This window comes from Mercenaria mercenaria, chromosome 9 (assembly GCF_021730395.1).
Source record: "Mercenaria mercenaria strain notata chromosome 9, MADL_Memer_1, whole genome shotgun sequence".
NCBI classification, from domain to species: Eukaryota; Metazoa; Mollusca; class Bivalvia; order Venerida; family Veneridae; genus Mercenaria; species Mercenaria mercenaria.
Window position 1 is genome coordinate 58,144,119 of NC_069369.1, and position 24,446 is coordinate 58,168,564.

At 35.4% G+C, this 24,446-nt stretch overlaps 2 protein-coding genes across 2 annotated transcripts in view; one reads left to right on the forward strand and one right to left on the reverse strand.

The window, feature by feature from the left end:
* Nucleotides 1–1,009: 1,009 nt before the first annotated feature.
* On the reverse strand, nucleotides 1,010–17,443 carry LOC128559529 (uncharacterized). Its single transcript, XM_053551485.1, has 20 exons — nucleotides 17,103–17,443; nucleotides 11,782–11,996; nucleotides 11,371–11,545; nucleotides 10,917–11,059; nucleotides 10,244–10,336; nucleotides 9,727–9,947; nucleotides 9,221–9,422; nucleotides 8,635–8,769; nucleotides 8,169–8,345; nucleotides 7,445–7,656; nucleotides 6,832–7,188; nucleotides 6,431–6,578; nucleotides 5,812–6,017; nucleotides 5,577–5,643; nucleotides 4,497–5,251; nucleotides 4,210–4,309; nucleotides 3,668–3,849; nucleotides 3,188–3,385; nucleotides 2,567–2,748; nucleotides 1,010–2,392 (listed from the first exon to the last, which is right to left on the reverse strand). The coding sequence occupies exons 1-20, from the start codon at nucleotides 17,286–17,288 to the stop codon at nucleotides 2,120–2,122; spliced, it is 4,227 nt and encodes a 1,408-aa protein (XP_053407460.1). The 5' UTR covers nucleotides 17,289–17,443; the 3' UTR covers nucleotides 1,010–2,119.
* A 143-nt stretch (nucleotides 17,444–17,586) lies between these two features.
* Nucleotides 17,587–24,446, forward strand: part of LOC123547213 (uncharacterized) — a 60,125-nt gene continuing 53,265 nt past the window's right edge. Inside the window, exon 1 of the mRNA XM_053551482.1 lies at nucleotides 17,587–17,871. Coding sequence (XP_053407457.1) covers nucleotides 17,728–17,871 — 144 coding nt within the window. The 5' untranslated portion in view covers nucleotides 17,587–17,727. The remainder of the gene's footprint in view (nucleotides 17,872–24,446) is intronic.

Consider the following 24,446-nt stretch of genomic DNA (forward strand, 5'->3'; position numbering starts at 1 on the left):
TAAGTAGCATGGACATTTTTCCCCGAGAAGCCGTCAGATTCGAAATGAAACAACAGGTTAAATTTTGCATATCTTAATAAAAATGTTTAATTGAGCTCAGCATAAATAAACAATTCCAATAATAATTAGTTTAAGCAAGTTGAATGGTTTAGCCGAGACGTTCACATGCTGATGAACCCCTAGCTTCTTTCTTATACTCATGCGCAGTTCAAGCCAGATAGTAGTAAAATTCGATATTTTATTTCTTAACGAACACTCATTTTCTTAGTTAGATTATTTCCAATCCGATGATCAAAAGTTGTTTTCAACACTTTAAGTCATCAGAAGCAGAATTGGCTATGGTTTGCGACTTGATGCTAAAGATATGTAAACCCTGCCTTACAGCGCACGCATCTTATATGAATTTGAGGCTTTTTTCAATGTGTGCGATATAAGGCACGGTCCACACATGCATGAACGCTAGAAAAAATATCAGTCATATAGAACGGCTGTCGCTTTTCGGTACATCTTCTTGCACCATTGTATAAAAGAAAACAGCGGAATAAACATAAACTGCAGTTTAGACATCTGTGGAAAATGGATTGTGCAACATCCCCTCACGCCCCTAGCGCCGGCTTAATCTTTTGCCTGCTGCCGGCAAGTGATTCTGCCTTTGCGAGTAGTGCAGGCCAAGATCAGCCTTCCGTGCAGGCTGATCATGGTCTGCACTATTCCCTATTCAGTCAGTAAATTTTCAGTGAAAACCCCTTCAAATAGTTAATGGCATTGCCCAAACTGAATATGATGGACCAGTCCAATTAAGAAATTTAGCAGGGTAATGGGTAAACGGTACTCTAATACCCAATAACACGGAACTGGCTCCATCATTCGAAAGGACCAGAAATTATAACAACACGGGGAGACATTTTGTAGCCGCCAAACGTCACTTTAAGACTACTGTTACTCGTAAATGTATATTAGACTATAGCAACCTTCCGATACTAAAAATCAAGAAAAATACACGAAAATGTATTCTTAATTAGTAATCATTTTATTTCTTAATTATGTATATAAATAAGATAGTCTAAAGAATTTTCAGTCTAGTACATTCTTTGGTCATTTTTTAAAGGTGGCGCAAGTTTGAAACTAGACATTTATTAAAAGCATATCAGATAAAACAATTCTTAGTGTTCAGAAAACTCATGCTCAGGGCAACAAACTGTATAATGTAATAGCTACATTGTAAATTATTTGTGTACTTCAAAATGAAACTGGCATAAATCATTGAATACTTGCAACAAGATTATAGCAAATGTACATACAATCCTTTATAATTAAATACAACTGTTTTTTTACACAGTTTATTCATACATATATAATATGTTGTTAAAAGCGCAGTACTCCTTCAAACTGGGACACACTTGTGCTACTTCATAAACATGTTTGCACTTTTTCTATAGGAAATCATTTCATTCTGATTGCGTTCATAAGCATATCGTTACACGGACTGTAAGTATATGTAACTGCTAGAATTCTGTTTGCAAAACAATTGGGTGAAAAACACCTAAACAACGTCTAACAAAAACAAGCACATAGAAATATTGAGAAATAACACGAAACATGTAGCTAGCGACATCGGCAAAAGTTGACAGTCATGAAGTCTTCATAAGATAAAATATATGCGTTCAAGAACATATATGTTATCATTAACCCTTAGCCAGCTGGCGGCAAGTGATACTGCCTTCGCGACCAGTGCAGACCAAGATCAGCCTACACATCCGTGCAGTCTGATCATGGTCTGCACTGTTCGCCATTCAGTCAGTATCTTTTTGGTAAGTACCTCTTTTAACAGTTAATGGTACTGTCCAAACTGAAAGATGGACATGTTCATGCAGGGTAAGGGTTAAATCGTGTTGTTGGCTAGGTAGTTACAAGCAACGAAACTTTAGGATCGTTTATATCAGACTTGTTGAAAGCTTCCCAATCAGGTTATTCAGGATTCCTTTTGTTCAGATGGATTTCCGGGCTAATATGAAACATTTAATTAAAAGAATTCCACATGAAACAAATTATGTTAAACATCTAAATATTATTGCAAAAAGTGTGACAAAGATATAACAGCATTGTGCTGAGAATTGTCTTATGATTTCAACATCCAATCAACTTCCCAATTTTTCATCTCAAATTTCATTTTATTTCTATCCTTGCTTCGTTCAAGGCTTCGCCTTTTTCTCTCGTGTGGAATCGTGATAAAAGTGTATGGTGTGGACACCAGTCTGCTCCACATCGGACACACGGAACCTGACCATTGCTCTACTTTCCGCTGTAATGTTATGATGACCTCATCTTCGTCTGCATCCGGGTCAAGATGGAACGTGATGTCACTTACTTTCTTATTATACATCATCAGTATCTGAAAGGTTTACAAATGCATGCATATTAGAAACGTTTCATTATTAACTCCAAATAGAGTGTGACCCTAACCTTATTCATTTTATGACAATAGAAAACTTGTTATGATATAAAGGCACATTCGAAGAAGTAATAGAATCTAGTATGTTTAATAAATGTAGATCTATACACATACCTTTATCACGTTTCTAAGTGCATTGACGTCCTTTGCATTCTCTAAGTAAACGTCGACATTCCCCTCTGCCCTCCAAGCTAGTTCCTGTTCAACTATCTCTAGGAGAGGACTTGGATTATCTGCCCCTCCAAACAAGAGTTCATCCGTGTTTTCATGTTTGTACGTTGCGGTTATAAGAGGCACTGTCAAGAAAAAGACAAAAAATATCATGAAAATCAAACTTTTTTTAATGTTACTAGTGAACGAACATTAGTTGTACGATAAGCCAACTATTTGCAATAGTTATCCATTTATATGAAACAAGAATTAGTGAGATGGCTATACATGTTTATATCTACATGTATTTTGAGGTACTACTTCTGCACACTTGTTGTAAAAACACATAATACTGTCATGAGGTGTCAAAAAAATTTCGATACTCACTATTGATCAAGTATAAAACCCAACGGCTTTCCAAAAGAACAACCTTTTTTATTTACCCGTATTTGTTGCAATGTCTTACATTCGTCCTGTAGACAAAACTAAAAATGTCTTACTTTTGTGATGAAACCAGGGAAAATGCTACAAAATTTAACTAAAAGTATTAAAATGTAAAACGCATAAGAACACCCTCATACTTACTCAGAAGGGAATATATCTGTGTGTTTTCTACACAAATCTTTCCATCGTGACAAGCTTGTGAATGCACGGCTGACTCGTGGTTTTCTGTGTTAAATACAGAAACCTTATCTTTCAATGGCTGAAATGGTGTACTTGCCCGCTCCAGATATCGCAATATCATTTTTGTACATGTTATCACTTTTTGTTTCCAGATAGCGCCTGAATGAAAAAAATAATGTCAGCAAGACTTTGTTTTGTAAATGCATATATTTTCTCTCTTTTTATATTTGATGTTGAAATTAAAAGTATGATTAAATGTATTCTATTTAGCAGCTGTTGCTTTTCTCTCAATATAGATGCTGAAATGGTACCTGTGTCGACACTTTCATGAATGTTAAGATTTCATCTAAAGGCCGTTACAAAATCTGTGAATAAATACATGTTAACATTTGTGAGCGAAATCACTGAATTAGATTGAACACACATATAATGTTAGCATACCAGCACTAGGGCATCCGCCGCATGTTTTGACAACACAGTTTTCGATTTCTGGCAATATGTCTTTTCTCGGCAATTTCCCCGTACCGGCTGCTGACGTCAGACGCCTCTGTAAGACCAGACTGATATTGTAACGGTGTTCATTCGTCTCAGCGCAGAACTCATCTTTTGCTGCCCAGCAATGGCTGTAAAGAGATGATAAAACGTAAAGTTCAAGCATCAGATAGTAAAGGTTTCCTTACACCTTAAGTAAGTAAAAAATATATCAGAATGTTTTTCTTGTAAAATTGTAAAATATTAAACTATCTTTTATTTTTCTTTCATTATCAACAGTCAAAATGTGCAGTTGATTCAAATAGTACAGGTACCTTTCTTTGAAATAATTTAAGAAATTATGCGCTGAATATACGCTAAGGTGAATCGAACAGCTCTCACTATTCTTCGAATATTCAAACTTGTGACGCAATTGATATATATGTGCATACAGATAACAGGTCTAACAACCCTTGATATGAAACAGTTTTAGCTCTACAAAGTTTATTTACCCTTCCTGGTCGAGATCGAAGTTAAAGTAAAAGTAGTCATCTCCCAAAACTGGCTTGCTACATATAACAGAGTCTTCCCTCGCATAAACCACAGTACCGCCTTCGAATGTAATACAAAGTACATGAAATAACCTATATATCCGGATTTAAGATCACTGTTAATGGTTTAAGTTCTAAATTACACTAAAAACAAGGAACAAATAAGTAATACTTTTAATATTTCCTTTGAATTGATGAATTTATTACAAAGGTTTATTTTCATTTACATAAAATATAGAAAGCGTTACCTTTATAAACTAAAGTCTCAATTTCTTTTAATTTTTTATAAAGATTGGTGTTTCCACTGTCCCACACCTCAATAGCCTTGCTTTCCTCCTCAGCCATTGGTCGGATTTCAAAATACAATCTGTCGGGCTTACTACCAATGCCTATTCCGATACGCTGCATTCGTACGGTCTTCGCCACTTTTACAATTGCTATTGCCAGATCAAATAAACTCTCGTCATTAGCTGGTTTGTTTGGTTTTATTTCAACAGCTTGTCCCATCTCATATCTAAGCATTTCTTTCTCATGCCTTGTTGCTATATTGTCCAAATTAACAGACCTTGGTCTATATCCGGAACCGGAAATGACGTAGAAACCACCATTAAAAGCCTCGAATCCAAGATCTAGAAGACTGATTAAAACTGAGTCGAGTCTAATAAACCGTTTGCCAGGACTTACAAAGTTGCTTAGACGGAAATGATCGGCGATATTGTTGGAGCTTGTGGAAACGTCAAATAACAAAGGTTTTCTTGATTCATTCTTCAGAGATTCCGGATAATCATATTCGTCTTCCTCGCCAAGCGGAAGTGGAACCCCGATTAGATTAGCCAGTGGGAACTGTACTAGGTGCGTTTGGATACCATCTTGAACTTTGACACAGACATCTAGATAATTTGGAGATGTGTACGAGACATAGTCAAATCCTGCTAGAATTGCTTTTGATGCGAATTCAGACATTGTCAAAGATGATCCGGGTGACAAACTGATTCTGGCTGCCCTAGAGCAAAAATGAAATAATTAAAATGACATCGTTGCTAATCCCATTCTCGCACAACAGGGGAATACTATGGCTCCATGGTTCGTCTCTGGATTATGACGAACTTCTGAAAGATGTGAATGTATATAAAAGATTTTTCTGAGCCTACAGAACATTTATTGCTTTTATATCTTATTATAATTTATCATTTGCGTTGGGTTCTAATTCACCTTGTTCCTTTACTTGAAACAGGAAAACATTGTATAAAGTGCGGAAAAATTCAATAGCGGGGTCGACTAATCCTTAACTTTGATTTACTACCATAACATAAAGAGATAAGCATTACCTCCCTTCTGTAAAGAGATTTGATGAACCGTCAGTATTATTCATCGACAATGCCTTTTCAACTTTTACTGAAATCAATATAGACTTCGAATGTTATATGAGTAAACAAATGTTATCATTATTCGTTTTTTTCTTAGTATTAAACTTTATCTAGAGAGTTATACTTTAATTAATTCTACCACTGTTTTACGTCTTATATTCTGTTGGCTACGTTTCTATTTGTTTTAAAAAAGTACCATGTCCATTTACAATGACAACCAGACGCTGGAGCCTTGTAGCGAGCCTCATATGCATCGTTCGAGTACCGCACCATGTCCAGTGGTCGTCTAGGTCCTCTGAGGCCGCGGTACAGTCACTACATTGCCGTGTCTCCACTCCACACCAGGAACCACTAGGTCCCTCGGGTTCAAATTCAGTATCAGTCAACGGGTATTCTATTAGTCTAAAATGCAATGTTATATAATGTGAAAAAACAACAACAACAACAACACAATTCATAGTTTATACGAACAGTGATCCAGAAATGTATATGCTATAGATCAGAAATGGGTTACCGGGGTATTACATTGACAACGCACTTTTGCCATAATGACCGAATGTTATTTAATGATGCAGAATGCGTAACGTGTAATAACAACACTTTATATAGATCTGGCTAGTAAATAAAAATAAGCGGAAAGAACACCCACATTTTGATGAATTCACATAATTTCCTTTAACTGTATCAATTTTGAACAACGCCATTATACCGTCATATTCTGTTTTTACAGTATGTTATCCCCAATAGATAGCACAGATTGAACATGTGGACTGTCTAATTGCTAACTGTTCGGGCCTTTTTGACTACAATCTTACCTTTTAAATCTCATACTGTCATCTTGTGAAACTCTTCCAGTGAAAGCCCCGCATGCTTGCTCCATATTTTTGCCAGGGGGATACCCATTGCCGAGTGTAATTACTGGAGCCGTACCTAAATCCCCTAGAGAGTCCTGTACCGCTACTCCTGATATGTAATCAGCCAACATCAATTTATATTGAATAATAGATAATGATGATTTATCATTTTAGTGTTATCATTGACAAAGCATTAAACTTTCAAGCAGACAAACAGTGCTCAATAAACTGAATTTCCGAAATATATGTCTGTAAATGACATTAAATTTCACCAAGGTTTTCAAGGAAGTCTTTGACAATAGAATGTTTCTCAATTAATTGAATCCCCGAAATATATGTCTGTAAATGATATAAAATTTTACCAAGGTTTTCAAGCATGTCTTTGACCATGGAATGTTCTACGTGACCTGATCGTCGTGTTCTGGATAAGAGCGAACGTTTCTTTACAGACGAACGAATTTTCTTTTCCACACACATTGAGACGGAAGACTGTTTATTTTTCACGTAAGCGAAATTCGAACACACGGCCAGTTCACCCAATCTTTGCAGAATGAATCCATCAGTTTCTACTGGTGGAATACCATTTGCGTAATGAGAAATAGGCTTTGAAACAACAACTTCAGCTGCTCTGCCTTCATAGAATACTGATATGTTGCCATGGTGCCTGTTGGGAAAGTCGGATGTTGGCTCATCCCACGCTTCTTTCACGATTAGTTTTCCTACAAGCAGAAGAAAATTACGGTTCTTCTATACGTTTTTTCCCCGCTTTTTATACTAATAACTCAAAACGTATCATTTTGGGGGTAAAGAAATCAACGCGTAAAAATAATTTTATTGCTGCGAAATGGTGGAATTGTTTTTGCATATTTCCGTGCCATTCTTTTGGTATATTTATATGCTGTATATTTTGGTTTCTCTGTGCGTCATATCATAAATGGTTGTTTTAATTGTGAAATGGCAAAGCATGATAGTTACTTTCAGGCCATTCTGCTTCCACAAACTTTGCCAATCTTGTGACAGATGTTGCAAGGTCAGAGTTCATCATTCTGTCTGCGCACTTGCTGTTGTCATCGTTGCCAACCACGTGATCTGTGCAATTTACACATGGCGTTCCGGGTTTACCACACCAGGCCGAAGATGCTTCCTCGGAGGTATACAGTATAAAATCACCCCACAGCTGATGCAGTCTGCAAAAAAAACCCGTAAAGTTGGTCTAATACATGTGTATAAGGACTGTTATTTATTATTTCAAGTTATTCTAATGGTAGTGAATGACAATTGGTATTTTCCATTCGATGACGTATTCTCGTACGCTATTTCGGTATGGATTAAAGGCAAAAATATTTAAAAAATAAACAAAAAAAACAACAACAGAAAAACTGATAGTCATCATGGAATTTTACAAAAAAAGGAAATATTATATATAGCTCAAAAAGTTACTTCTTTCGAAACAACACACAACTGCATACAATGAAACATGATGTTTCATTTGATTGTAATTTTCTGCAAATATATCCTAATGTGCATTAAGATAATATGAAGATCATAGTTTGAATTAATTATTCATTTGCAAGTTTACTAAAGCAAGCAAACAAATGAGTACAGGCTACGCCGAAACCGAAGTACTCACCCTACAACCTTATACTTCATTGAAAGCACTGAAAGCAAAATCACACACATTTTTCATAATAACAGTAACCTTTTGAATCTGTCATCACCCCTTTCAATGGGACCACTTGGTTCGAGACAGGCTATCTCCATAGTATCTTTAGCCCTCATCTCCACAGGACCGTGGCAGTCGGCATGGCAACTGTACATCAAAGGCTGGTGCAAAATGTCAAGCTTTCTTGTTAGGCTGTTCATCAGTTTAACATTCCTGAGTTTAAAGCACATGAGCATGTAAGTATAATAAAACGAAATACATGCCGTAGAGTAAATGATTAAAGCATTTAAACAAAATATGCATTCTAAGATTACATAAATATTCATACGCCATCAAGTTACCTCCCTTACATTATATACAAAATGCATATGATATTTTACATCAAGGGAAACATTTTTATTGTCATTTTTACAGGTAAATTTCATTTATTACTTTTATTATCTGTGCCACATAAATGACCATATTTTCTAAATAAAGTTAGTTTCAAACAATGCGATGTTACCAGATAAGTATTCCAAAAGCATCCACGCTAAAGTCTGTTTCAGCAACTGTGACGTTACTGTCAATGGCTATAGAGCTATTGTCACATCGCGCAACAGTATCGGAGGTTGAGACAACGTTCAAAGTTGGTCTTGTACTAAAAATGATGCAACTGAACATAAGAAACATAAAATGAAATAACTGATCAATCCTGTACAAACTTCCTTCTGTCATAACTTTAAGGCACTAAAGCCTGATTAGTGTTTGCGTTTTGTTGTGAATATGCTACCTGTAGTTACTGTTTCTATCACACAAATACACCACTTTCAAACAGAAGGCAGCTCACAATCTAGCTGGCACTAACAACACTGGAAAAGCTCGATGTATAGTATCCAAAATATCAATTTTGGGAGAACTACAATGACCTTGAAAAATCCAAGCAGGTCAGTTAAAAGGAATTCTTTCACTAAAAGTAATCTGACTAGAAAAACAAGCATTCATGAACAACTTCAATACAAACCGGAATAGACTACGCCTCCTACATTTTTTATATTCAGGATAATTATGAATTTTGAAATGCTTATCGTACAGCAAAGTGTATTATCCACCTGACATGTATAGGAGGTCCTAGGTTCATATCCACGTCTTTCATTGCCCAGGAAAGGGCGGGAAAAACTGTCAGGTTTTGAAAGACTGCGAATGTGGTGTTCATTGTACCATTTGTGTCCACATGCTGATTTGATGACGTCACCGTCCAGTTGTAAACGGTTACGTCATTTTGCGTCGGTTTTCCTTCCTCAAACCTCTGAGCTGAAATCATCAAAATGCTTGTAGGCAACTTCATTTCATATCAGGTTCATTCTATATGTTTTAAATATCATAGAATAATTAAACAGAGGTATACAAGTTAACAATAAAGATATTTTCAACTGTATAGATATGCAGTTTCAAAAGCAACAAGCTAAAAGTATTCAAACGTCAGTTTAAAACTAAAGTTTTAAAGCTGTTTACGTATATTATCAACATGAACAAAATGGAATGATCTAAAAAATTAAGATACGCCTTGCTTCCAAGTACCATATAATAACTGAAATTCTAATAAGTTTCTCCTCACTTATAACTGTCCGTCCATTCATGCTAAAATCTCCGGTGTAAATTGTTGGTTTTTTCGTAGTCGTCTTCAGCTCTATGTTAGATTGGCTTGAGTAATCAACTGTTAAAACAATCGGTGGAAAGGTTTTGAATTTAGCTATTTCCGTCTGGAATATCTGTGATCTTGGAGTCCGTTGGAAAGTTCCTGTTTTGGTAATGCTTATCTCTTCCTCGGTGTATAAGCTGAAACAAATATTGAAATCCCCACATTTCACAACTACTGTTATGAATTTCAAAATGAATCTCTCGGTAAACGCTTCTGATTTATTTGAATGGTCTTGTTTTTGTTTTTTAGGGGATTTTTGTATTACTATACATACTACAATTTAGTAATTTTTGCAGCTTATTTTAATATAGATTAAGATGTTTATGACGTTTCCTTGGATCTGTTAGATGGGTTTATAAATAATCAATTTCGTAGTTCTTCTTTTATAACGAATTAAATTCAGACTTGTTTCTGTTATCTTTAGTGTCAATACCTGTAATTTTGCTGGACATGTGTGTTGAGGTCCATCTCCATGGTATATTTCTTGATCACTGCCTTGTTGTTTACTTTAAATACCTTTAGCTCACTGTTAAAACAAAACTGTAATGATGATGTACAGTGCAAACTAATGCAACGTTTAACCAGTTTTAAAAATATTACAGTTGAAACTTGATATCTCGAACTCGCTTATTTAAAAATTCTGGCTATCTCGAAGATATATGCAAGTTCCGTCCCGAAAACACGTGCACAAAAAATCATTTTAAGTGGAACTGTGGTTATCTCGAAGGAAAACGCTAGATCCCTTGGACTTGGAGATGCCGTGTTTCGGCTGTATTCTAATGATTATATATAGTATCTATTTGAAGTGATTCTAAAAAAAATATTTTGAAATGATAACACTAATCATTACCATGTTACCATTTATAATTACATTATCAACAATACAGCTTTATAATATGAAAAAGTTATTATTGGGCGTGGTGCGTACGTGATCTTAGGATATAAATGTTCAATTTTTTTTAAGCAAGTCGGCGTCTTTAGCTTATACAAAGTAACAAAACCCACATAATTACATGTAGTTCAAACGCACGTGTTCGGTCTAATGATGTAGTCTCCAGTCTTGTAGGGTTTTGTATTTAAAATAGTGGAAACGCACATGCACTTACAAGAAATACGAAATCTGACTATAACCATGGCAACTGAAACATCTAAAAAGAAAGTCCTTTCCATCATAGGTGGTATTGTCATCAGTGTCTACGGAAGGCTCATATTTTCCCGTGTTCTTGTACAAGTTGATTTCCTCGTCAGTCTAAAATTAGGGAAAACAATGAACTCTTCAACTTACTAGTTGTTGGAATGATAAAACAGAGTCCTTATACGTTTCTAATTATTTACTGTTGTTTCTTGTCGATATTTCAACTATAACATGCTCTAAATTGTATAACAATCGAAATACCTGTCTCAAGTTTCTTGTACTTAAAAAAAATTTTATAAGGATTTTTATATTCTGTCCGTCTACTCCGCATCTGCAAAAATGGCTCATATTTATGTTAAACTCTAACTTAAGTGTAACAAACTACAAAATTATGTTCGGCTTTAACAAATAACATTTAACGTTACTTCATTATCATGGTTCAGGTTAAATGGTATATTCTCTGTAAACGAGGCATTCCAATCTACTCGATTCAGAACTGTACGAAGTGGGTTTGACAAATAACGCCTGTGTCTACTAGGAACCAGCTGTCCTTGCTCGTAGTGAACCCGGATATCAGCTCTCTCAAACATGTCAAGTGGTCTGAAAAAAAACAACAACAACAGATAAATGACACTAACATTTAACAGAACCATCAAACATTCATTTTATATTAATTGTTTTAAGTACTAATATCCTGTCCCGTGATATCAATATTTCTCTGTCACCATCCCCACCCAAGCTCAAACTCTTTCACTGGAATTGTTAAGTAGATAAAAACTGATGGATGCATTTAAAGATGTATGACCAAATTTAGGAAAACTAAATATCTGTCATACCCAGCGTCTGTCGTGTGCAGTTCGACAACATAATCTTTCGGACGTTTTATTTCGGCAACTTTGGCGTAGACTGTCTTGGATTCCGGCTTAAGGACATTATGTTTACAGCTCCAGTTGCCACTACCGATAACCAGTTGACCAGGCTTCCATGACGTCACATCCGGTTGATCTTTCTTCAGAGCTACGAGAACTTTGTTTCCTTTACACAAAACTCTCTGGAATGATCAAATAAAAGTAGACATAACGTTTTTTTTTTACACAATGCATACCCATAGAACGGTCACCGCGTGGAAGTTTTAACCAGTATATGGTGCGCACCAGACTTTGTGTTCAACCTTCCCTGCACCCCAACCCCATCATGTGATAGTATAAATAAGCGTTTTCACCAGCATGTAATGGTAATTGAATGCACGATTATATACGTTTCTTGTGTATTAACGTCTACAGAAGCCCGCTGGATTGTTGGTTACCGAGACTGAGGCTTCTGCAGACTGAAATAAACAGAACAAACGTGTATCGTCACTATTCTCCCATAAAAACATCACATGAAGACTAAACGTAAATGTTTTATCTTCATAGGTGATGAATTTACTATCCTGTCCAATTTTAAATCACCATTCTCTTCTTGGAAACGACTAACATGTTTTAAATATTCCTAACAGGGGCGCACAGTCAACAACTCTACAAACGATTGAGTTATTTCTCGTTCATGATTTCAAACATGCTGTTAACAATATTTTTGCATATCGTATCACATTCGGCAAACAGGAACACAATTTCAAGAATAATAAATTCACTTTCGAGTTATTTTGAGTACGACCCGTTTTCAACGTGTTGACCTGCTTCCAAGATTTATATGAATTCTGTGAGCTGTCAAATAAAATCATACCGATTGATACTTCCTAAAATAGGTAATATGATTCCTAAAAATTGCATAAGTAACATGCGATTCATTACATTCACGGTTATCGGGGAAACTTTTTCGTAACCAGTTCGAAAGGAGAGTAAACTGCAACGCAAGAATAAATATTCGGTCCTTATACAGCATTTCAAAAATAAAAATCAACCATTAACAGTATTCGAACTGCGTTGTTAATACACGATTTTTCTCTCGTTAATGCATGCCCGGATCCAGTAAAAGGGTATATGCATGTATACTGATGACTCAATCTAAATGTAAAACTACGAAAAGACCCGTGGTGACATTTCAACTTCATTATTTCACGATTTCTGCTTCCTGATTTCACGATTTCCACTTCATGAATTCACGAATTCACGATTTCAGCTTCCTGATTTCACGATTTCCACTTCATGAATTCACGATTTCACGATTTCCACTTCACGAATTCACGATTTAACGAAAAAACTTCACGATTTCTTGATTTCACGATTTCTTGATTTCACGATTTCCACTTCATGAATTTACGATTTCACGAATTCACGATTTCCACTTCACGAATTCACGATTTCACAATTTCCACTTCATGAATTCACGATTTCACGATTTCCACTTCATGAATTCACGATTTCACGAATTCACGATTTCCACTTCACAAATTCACGATTTCACAATTTCCACTTCATGAATTCACGATTTCACGAATTCACGAGTTCCACTTCACGAATTCACGATTTCACAATTTCCACTTCATGAATTCACGATTTCACGAATTCACGAGTTCCACTTCACGAATTCATGATTTCACAATTTCCACTTCATGAATTCACGATTTCACGATTTCCACTTCACGAATTCACGATTTCACAATTTCCACTTCATGAATTCACGATTTCACCATTAAACTTCACGAATTCACGATTTCTTGATTTCACGAATTCACGATTTCACCATTAAATTTCACGATTTCACGAATTCACGATTTCTACTTCAAGAATTCACGATTTCTCGATTTCACGATTTCATAATTATAGTACAATTTCAACTTTTCGCGATTTTATTAGTCACATGACTGATGTATGACGTAGAAAACCGCGGGTGATATTCGCTACATGTAAGATGGCGTGTTATATAATTGTACAACCAGGTTTAGGTACTGAAAGTGAAAACTGGCCGAAAATGCCTCAACTGATGAGGAAATAGACTTACAAACAATACTTTTAGAATGCATTATTGCTTAAAATGTGAAATTGTTCCAGTCCCTTTTTTCGGTTTTAGTAAGCTCCTCATCTTTGTGCTATTAAATGAAAAGCGATGCATCTTATTCACATGTAAGCTGTTGTCACCTGCTGTGTAAATGGTATGCAAACTGAGTTGATCAAGAGTAGGGCCGTTTAAAATGTAAAAAAGCGGCTTAGACGTTACAGGCGTGGAAAGGATATACATACAAAATATAAATTCAATCCATGCAAGCATTCTCTTTTAAATGAACAGAAACCAATGTGTCTATAGACGGAAAGACGGATTCCAAAATAACGGACTGACGGACGGACAACTGCAAGGCTTAATGCTCCGTCGCCATACATGGCGTGGGCATAATAAACATACTTATATATTTTGGAATTGTCTAAAACAGTAAAGGTACTTGGGCATCTTATTTTGTTCATACATGTTTTAGTGTTGAAAGTACCCAATACTGTGTTGGTACAGGCACCAATATCCCTCCCCAACCTCCACACAGACGTATGCAGGAGTATAAACTCATCCTCTTTAACCCAGACCATTCATTATGTTTACACTTCATTGAATGGAGAGTAACGGAATGGATAGGCCAAATAGAACAAGTGAAATCAAGAAATCATGAAATCGCGAAGTTTAATTGTGAAATCGTGAATTCAAGAAGTGGAAATCGTGAAATCAAGAAATCGTGAAATCATGAAATCGTGAAATCAAGAAATCGTGAAGTTTTTTTTTCGTAAAATCGTGAATTCGTGAAGTGGAAATCGTGAATTCAGGAAGCAGAAATCATGAAATCGTGAATTCATGAAGTGGAAATCGTGAAATCAAGAAATCGTGAAGTTTTTTCGTGAAATCGTGAATTCATGAAGTGGAAATCGTGAATTCATGAAGTGGAAATCGTGAAATCAGGAAGCAGAAATCGTGAATTCGTGAATTCATGAAGTGGAAATCGTGAAATCAGGAAGCAGAAATCGTGAAATAATGAAGTTGAAATGTCACCACGGGTCTTTCGTAGGCATGCACGCGACCATGTTTTTATACTAGAATGAAAACTACATAATAGCCGTGATTAATTTCTTAATTCCTCGTATGAGGATGAAGTCCATAACTCATAGTTTTATTCTTTTTAATATGAGCTTCATTTCTTTACAATGAAATTAGATTACATCTAAACATACCTTTCGTAATGATAAATATTTTTTACAACCTAATGACAATACCATTTTACTATTTCAAGGAACAGCGGCATCCTCGCATAGCGGAAGTCAACCGTTTTTTCGTCTCGGGATTACGCAATTAGGCTTCGGTTTTATTTTTTCTGCAATGTCTTCCTGTATTATGATAGTTGAAGGAGCTTTTTTTGTTAAAAAGCAGGAAGAGTTTTAATACACAATTTTATTATGTCAAGTGATAGCGAAACAAAACATAGTATTCGAATTGTACAGTAAACTTTAACTAATCAGGAAGATAAACAAGTTAAAAATAATATTTAAATATGTTACAGAACTCGGTTAAGACAAATATAGGTCTACAATAGATTGGAAGTTGTGCTCCGGACACAAAATACAAAATACCGATTTATTTTGGGACCGTGACCAATGTCCTTTGACACTGGGCTGACAAGGCCTAGTACTATCTTCTAAATGCTAAGCGCCAAGCGAGAAAGCTACTAGTATCAAATTTAGGTATGACGCGACAAATTCACGCACTCGAATTCTAAGGCGCAATAATATAAAAGTGATTTTTAGGGGTTGTTGTGGGGAGGAGTAATTCTGATTGTTGTACTCTTCAAATCACACCATACTTATATCCCAAGTTAAAAATCTTGTGTTGTTATGAAGTTGTGCTCCAGACACAAAGCTCAAATGCAGATTTGAACTCAAGGTGTGACCTTGACCTTTCATCTACCATCCAAGTTCATGCGTTCTGCACATTGTCTCATTGCAACCTGCATACATGCCATTTTGAAGTCAATACCTTGAATGGTTAGTAAGTTATGCTCTGGACACAGCATATGACAGACAAATTTGACCTTGCTGTGACCTTGACATTTGACCTGGTTTATGTACTCTTCACGTCGTGCCATCGCCATCTACCTATATCCCATGTTTAAAGTCAATAAAAATGGCCATTGAGTTATGTTCCGAACACGAAATACGAAGGACGAAATTGACCTTTGAGTTCCATTTGTGATCTTGACCTTTTACTTCCCATCTGGTTCATGCGCTCTGCACATTTTGCAATCGTCAACTACATATATGTCAAGTTTTAACTCAGTACCTTAAATGTTTATTGAGTATGTATTTAAAGAAATATAAAAGAGTAGGGCGGTCGTTTTTTCTTTTCTTTTTTTTTATATATTTCTAGATCAATTCTTTAGCATACAATAGTTTTTTCATAACCTTCATCAACTAACTATTAAAACACGAAAGCTATATGAAACTCCCTTATTATTATATTTCATGCTTTTTATGTTTTTTACTCTATTATCACTATAGACTATATCACTATGGCGCGGGCGCCAACACAAAATGAAATGTTTCCTTCTGTCATGTTATGTGTTTCGTTATGTCGCGTTGCTAGTTTCGTTTTTTCCGCGTTGGCGTGCGCCAAAACGAAACTGTAAACTTTCAAAATTTCGTTATGGCGCGTTTGCACACGCGCCAGGACTACATAACGAAATGTGCTGACATGCTAACGCGACAGAACGAAATGTCCTAAATCAGCCCATAAATTTAAGCTAATCGATACACATACATAAACAGTGATAACGTCACTACATCGCAGATCTGTTTTCAAGTATCTAAAATTCAAAATGATTAAATCAAATTTTGATGTTAAATTTCTGATACAAATAAATGTTGGTTTTTTTTGTATTTGTTTGTTTGTTGTTGTTGTTTTTTTTTGCAATTTATTACAAAGTTACAGGTAAATGAAAATCTACATTTAAAAGAATTATCATAAATAGTTTAATGGTTATAAGTAGTTGTCCCTGTTTATAGACAATAAATCATATTGTAATGATTTGGTTTACTCGCTGGGCAATTCTGTCACTTTTAATTTAATATAGCAAATATCTTAAGACGCTTGGTACAAATAGTTATATCTACATTAATTATAACTGGAGAAGTATTGATATTCAAAAATTTAAAGAGACGGTTTAAAATATATAATGAAATGATACCTTGACCGCAGGTGTTTGATCCAAATCGATTATTGGTGATAATTTCCCTTTACTTTGAAGGGTGAGTTTACCACCGGTCTCTGGCTCTATGTAGTGAATCTGATCATCAAAGACGGCACCGTCTTCCTCACCGAAAGCAACTGCAAATCCCACACAAACTACAGCTAAAAATTGCGTAAAATACATGTTTTATTAAAGTCGTCCTTTTAATACATTATCTGTATCCGCGACAAACGTTTCCCACTCAACTATCTACCTTACACTAACGTCTTAAACACTGCTTTTCAATGTTTTGCATGCTAATACACCAAAATACTTGTGCGCTCGTGGTAAGCCAACTACCTGTCACCAAATCTGAGACCAGTCCATCATAATTCTTAAACCCACGTAGAACTGCTTAACCACTCATTTTATCGAATAAAGAACACGCAGAAACGAGTTTACCGGTTATCAAACGCCCAAAGCACAAATGTTCTTCCGGGTCGAATTTTAAGCGTCGATCAATTCCTTTTAAGTTATTCTACACTGAGCTCTTGATGAGTTCGGACAGTTTCGCAACTCTAGGCACAATGTGATTTTAGGAAAGGGTAGGCATAACAACATAGAAAAATCAAAGACTCCAAAGATGGCGCTTCTGCCGTTGTTGCTAATTCTGGCAAATATCTGCAGTGGACAAGCTCTGTATTTTGAGGATGGATATGATCACCATTACACCTATTCCTCGGTGTCGGATATTCTAGGGATGCACAATGTTACAACCATTATTAAGGTACGTACTTATTTTATACCTGTTTAACAGCATTTTCAAATGAAACAGATAAGATCTAAAATACAACTCATTACTATAGAGAGTATAAGGGACATGTTCCATTTACATCATTTCTTGTTAGGATAGCATATATATTATTACTGTTGATTGAGAAATATTCGCGAAAGTTGGTTTTTTATTTATTTTTGCAAACAAAACCCTACTCAAATTTAAGATACCAATCTCGCCTTTAATAGTTTACAAGTTTATTTCATATATCCATCAGGCCATAGACCCATGTGATGTCAAGTAATGTAGCCAAGTACGGGTTCGCAATTCTTAAAAAAAACGAATATGGCTTTTGCCTATCAAATCGTAAAATTACGGAAACGCGAAAACTACCAAATCTACATAATGCTCATGATCTTGCTGACTGAACTTGCGTTAAGACACAATGAGCATGACAATAACAGTAAAATACAACATTTTTTTGTAGTCATTGTTTCTTCATTTGATGATCTGTCGCAGATCAATAAAGTAATTTGAGACGCATTTATCACCTCACGTTGAAGTACAATCTTGAGTATCGATGTATCATAAATATTGATCATTCGTTGTCGAAGGAGATACACAACAAAAGGATGTTCCGTGGGACAGTATAATAGATATGTATGGTGGCTGATTTAGGATATTTCGTTATGTCACCTTGGTGTGTATGCGGCTTTTGTAGCACATTTCGTTGTGTCGTCGTGGTGCCTGCACCAACGCGCCATAACAACATTTTGAAAGTTTTATGTATCGTATGGCGCGACATGTCGAAACATAGAACGTAAAAGAACAAAACAATTTATTTCGCGTTGGTGTGCGCTCCATTAACAAAGATTTTATTTTGCATGTTGGCCAGTGCGCCAAGGGGAAAATAATGTTTCATTATATTGCGTTGGCGTACACGCGGCTATGTAGCACATTTTCATATGTCGTCCTGGCATGCACGTCAACGCGCAACATTTTTATTTCTCTTTGAGCTCGCGCCTCCATGCAAAAAGAAAATGTTTGTTAATGGCGCTCACGCCATCGAGAAACAACGAAACATTTCATTTCGTCTTGGCGTGTCCTCCCAGACGAAACTTTTCTTGATGGCGCGCATGTCAGCACGAAAATAAATATTTCGTTCTGTCACGTTCTAGTTACGTTTTGTCGCGTTGTAAGTTTCGTTTGGTCGCGTTGGCGCGCACCAAAACGACACATAAATTTCAAAATTACGTTATGGGGAGTTTGCGCGCGCGTCGATTTATAGCTGGCTGCACACTAAAATTTGTATATTATCCACTTCTACATTTTATATCTAGACTCCAGTTTCTGTTTATTATCTGATAGCAAAAACCCATCATGACTCCTGCAAATGGTAATAAATGTATGAAATTATTCTAAAACATTAACATAACATATACTTAGTTGAAATAAGTGGTCCAGACCTTTTTATTTTCCTAATCGTTTTTATTTAATGCATAAATATAAAAATTAAATTACACAAAAATCAACAACTTTATTTACGTGTTATAGATATTGTGCATGAGAAGATATTTTGAAAAGCAATGATAATACTGGCCGTATCTTCTCTTGGCTCTATTCAAACTCCCAGCAGTGATAACATCCCATGGCGCTAAAACTTGCCTGTGACAATAACTGATAACAATGTTTAACCTTTACCCTGCTATATTTTCAAAAATGGACTGGCGCATCATTGAATTTGGGCAGTACCATTTAATATTCGAAGGGGTGTGCACTGAAAAATTACTGACTAAATAGCCAACAGAGCAGAACATGATCTTGGTCCGCACTGGTCGCAAAGGCAAAATCACTTGCCACCAGCAGGCTAAAGGTTAAATTGTTAAATTATAACTATTTCACCCGTCCAATATCTTTATGTAAGGCCGCCTTGGCCGAGTGGTTAAGGTCGTAGACTTTGAATCACGTGTACCTCACCAGTGGGTTACAACGTTTGAGGGCGTCACAAACATCACGTGACCATGAATAATTACATGACCGTTGAAAAGAAGATTTAAATATTATGTTCTTTTATTTAACTTCATGTTTTCAATCTATCGCCCACATTAGCCTTAAATCTTTGAAATATTTTTAAACATATTACAATTCTTAAAATCTGACACAAAACAATGAAAAAAAAAAAAAAGATTTATCAAAATCTTGGGCTCAGATGAAGGTTTCTACACCCAAAACGAGACTGTAATCCACATCGGTAAGGAGCAAGTGATTCAATGTCAACGACCTTAACCACTCGGCCACCGAGGCCTCAGACAATGATATTGAACGTGTTAAACAGTTACAATTTAAACAACGTTATCAGTTGTTACAGTTGGTATCAGAGGCACAGTGAAATTGAACGTTTGAAATACTCACAGATTACAGTGTTGTCAGGTGGTTTCAGAGGCGAAAATGATACTGAACGCGTGAAGTAGTTAATTATCAGTTAGATGTTTGCATCATTTTTTCCTTAGCATATCGATATAGATGTTATTGCTTTAGATGTAATTACTATAGCTAAAACATCAAATTGAGTTCTCCAAAATTGTTCTTCAGACGGCGCTGTCCGCATAAAACTTTATTCTACTTCTCATAGTAAATTCAGTAGTATATATTATATGAGGGTTTTATATTATACTACTCACTAAGCGTCTTTCCACACAATAGCGTCGCAGGCGCTCTTAACATGTTCAACAACCGAATTAATTATAGGACCAGTCCACCAGATAGTTTCTTTGATTACGGCTGTATCCATTCTGCCGTTAAATTTGTTTACGAAGCGACCGGTCTCTGTTTTTTTTTTCTGAACTTAGTGCATTAATTGTGGATCTTATTCTCACATGTCCAATGGTCCTTGTATTATTAGTAGAAATAGGACATCTCAACAAGTGTGTTTTCCTGTAATGAGTGGAATATTACTTCGGATCATCTATAAATCTTATCTCATTTTTTCTTCCCGATTCGACATATAATATAAAACAATATGTTCCAAAGAAAATATAACTGTTCTCTATATTGTATTGTATTTAACTCCTAATGTTTTTTTTAAGTTTATAGCTCATCTGAACTTTATTCAGGGTGAGCTATTAGTACAGGTCAATGGTCCGGCGTCCGTCGATTGTCATCTTACTTCTTGCATCACCGTTTTTACTTAACCTTTATTTTTGCTATGAAACCGTTTAGTCAATGTTGATGAAACTAGGCTTAGGTGTGTTCTGATAGTCCTCTACCAAAGATGTTCAAAGAATGCGATGCCATAGCAACCAAAAAAAATGGAAAAAAGGTAATCTTTCCCAAAGCTGCAAAGCCAAGAGTTCCGATGTTTGGTTTGTATCAATGACCAGTGATCCTCTACACATGTGTTCAAATCTAGCTACTGGGGTAAATATTTGCGCTGTCCCGTGGTTCATTAGTTTTACATATCATTCATATATGAAAAAGGTTTTAAAACATTTTCTAAAATGTGTTCAAATCATGCCTCTAGGGTAAAAATTGTCCCCGTCCCGGGGTTCACTTGTTTCACATCGACTTATATAAGAAATACATTATGAATTACTGCAACCCCTCAGCTTAGTTATTTTATATGTAGCCTCGTCTAGTGGTTCTTTGCAAAGTTTGTTCAAATCATTTAACTATGGTCAAAATTGACCATGTCCGTGGGGGTCACTTGTTTTAAAACATCGAAACTTTTCTTGTCTTAAAACTTAGATATTTGGCATAAGACATTGAACCCATTTGAGTCAGGCGAGCGATATTTGGTAATTATGTCCCTCTTGTTTTTCAATTATATTTAGACTATAATGAAAAGCTATCTACGTACATACATGTTAACTGTTTGCATACTGGCTTTTGTCCGTTAAGCATCATTTCAAGATAGCAAAATATAATGATTTCTTTTCGCCGATAACAACTTATCAAAATACAGTGGTAGCCCCACGAATTACGTGTAAAAAGTGCAGATTTGTCACATAAACACATGCATATTTACAGTAACATGAATATCTAAAATCAAAGACAAAGATCCAGTAACAACACATATATTTAAGGAACGAATCTACTGTATATAAAATGCATATAGACAAGATACAACAAATAGTAAACAAGGAAAAAGCAAACAGATATCGGATAACCTTCGGGTAATCCCTTGAAACAGTTTATTTCAAAACATATTTTGACCTGCCTTTTTTGAATGCAAATTGATTCATATCTGTATTCAACAGGTTATTTTCAAGGCCCTTTACATTGTGAAAATGATTAATAGAGTTACAATTGTGTCAGCTTTTTTTGCATTTATCAAACAAAATTTAACAAAAGGTTTACCGCCCCGAAAAAAGAAACCTGGTGCAATGGTTTCTTTTTACGTTGTCATGCAATGCTTAGAATAAATCATATATGCACAATTGTATTGAATGTACAGAGTAATATGAAACTATTGTAAATGAAAGAACGGAGCATTAAATCGTCTCTTCGCTGAAATAAGAGATGCTTTAAAAATATTTGCAACCCGAGATAAGCTGTGAAAGGCGATATTTATAGTCATTCCGCGCAGGTTTATGAGGTGTCTCTGAAACTATTATTATTATGATTTTAGATCATTTATGTATTTGATTTATTAATTTGCAAACAGCATTACGAATTGATGTATAGCTAACACAGGGTACTGGTTTTCGAACTTCTGTAGCAAACATACTATTACGAACAGAAGGTAGAGCTCCTTTATACGCATGTATCTACAGCCGAAACTCGGTATCTCAAATTCGCTCATTTCAAAATTCCGGCTTTCTCGAAGACAATATCAAGTTTCGTCCCGAAAACACGTGCAAAAATATCACTTAAAGTCGAATTTTGAGTATCTCGAAGTAAAACGCTTGATCCCTTGGAATTTGAGATATCGAGTTTCAACTGTTTTTTAAATGGTTTATAAAACATACATTTCTTATTATGTTGCCTCATAGAGTTTTAATAAGGCTTTTTTTCTATGATTTGGCATAGTCATTTAGTTTTTTAAGGTAATATAGTTTCAAACTTGACCTAGATTTCATAGAAGTACACATTCTGAACAAGTTTTGAAAAGATCGAATAGAATATGTGGCCTCTACAGTATTAAAACATTCCTATGTTTTGACTCAGCGACCTATTGTTTTACGTCAGCCAAACAAGTTTCGGACTTCATTTAACATTCCGTAAAAGTCTAAAGGATGTGGTCTCTAGAGTTTTCCTTTGATGTGAATAGTGTGCTTGATTTTGATTTCAAGTTATCCAATTTTAAAATTGTTCTAGATTTTATAGAGACAAACATTTTGACAAAGTTTTAAGAATATCAGTTAGAAAATTCGGCCACAGGAATGTTAACAACTTTTTTTCTATGATTTGACATAGTGACCTAATGTATTATTTTATTTTAGATGACATGGCATATACTTTATAGAAACAAACATTCTGACAGAATGAAGTATTATAAAGATCAATGAAAAAAATGTGGCCTCTGTAGAATGTTAGCAACGTCTTCCCATGATGTGACCTAGTGACCTAGATTTTAACTTCAAATAACCAAATTTCAAATTGACCTAGATTTTATAGTGACTAACATTTTGACAATGTTTAACGAAGACCAAGTAAGAAACACACCCTCCTCTAGAGTGTTTAAAGCGTTTTATTATTCGACCAAATGACCTAGATTTTAATCCCAGATAATCTAGTTTCCTAACTGGCTTGTACTACATAAAGACAAACATTCTGACAAAGTTATATTCATTTGAAAATTTGACTATCAGGGGTTTTTTTCGGGATGTGACCCAGTGACCTAGTTATTTTCTTCAAATGACCAAATCTTCAAATCTACATTAAATTTTACAGAGACAAACATTCTGACAAAGTTTTATTAACACAAAGTAGAAAATAAGGCCTCTAGGGTTTAATTATTATTATCTATTACTTGATCTAGTGATCTAGTTTTTATTTTACATAATCCAGCTTCGAACATGGCCTGTATTTTATACAGACAAATATTGTAACAAAGTTGTATGAAGATCAAGTAGAGAATGAGGCCTCAGAGTGTCAGCAATGTGTTTCTATCGTTCGACCTTGTGGGCTAGGTTTTGACCTCCTGTAATCCAGCTTCAAAACAGAATTTAATCTATCTATCCTCCATTAATGTCAAACCCCTCATGGGGACGTAGACATTTGGAACTATTTAATTTTATAAAGACAAACAATCTCACAAACTTTTACGAAGATCAAGCAGAAAATTCGACCTCCAAATATATGTAATTTTTCGATAACCAATATCTCTATTTATCTAGCAGCAACAACATAAATTATTAAAATCTAACACAAAACAATGAAAAAAAAAGATTTATTAAAACCTTGATAAAATGTTTGTGATGGCAGAAAACCACTACGTATGAGACTGAACGCAGATGAAGATTTCTACGCCCCAAACCAGGTTTGGAGCAAGTGATTCAATGTCAACTCGGCCACGGAGGCTTCACACAATGATATTGAACGAGTTAAACAGTTACAGTTTAAACAATGTTATCAGTTGTTATCAG

Bases quoted from the DNA above. Each gene is read 5' to 3' on its own strand.
- LOC128559529 (XM_053551485.1), bottom strand. From the start codon at position 17,288: ATGTATTTTACGCAATTTTTAGCTGTAGTTTGTGTGGGATTTGCAGTT. The intron at 7,189-7,444 runs GTAACTATCATG...TTCTGCTTGTAG, and splicing joins GGAAGCAGAATGGCCTGAAA to GAAAACTAATCGTGAAAGAA. The intron at 2,749-3,187 runs GTAAGTATGAGG...TTTTCTTGACAG, and splicing joins ACAGATATATTCCCTTCTGA to TGCCTCTTATAACCGCAACG.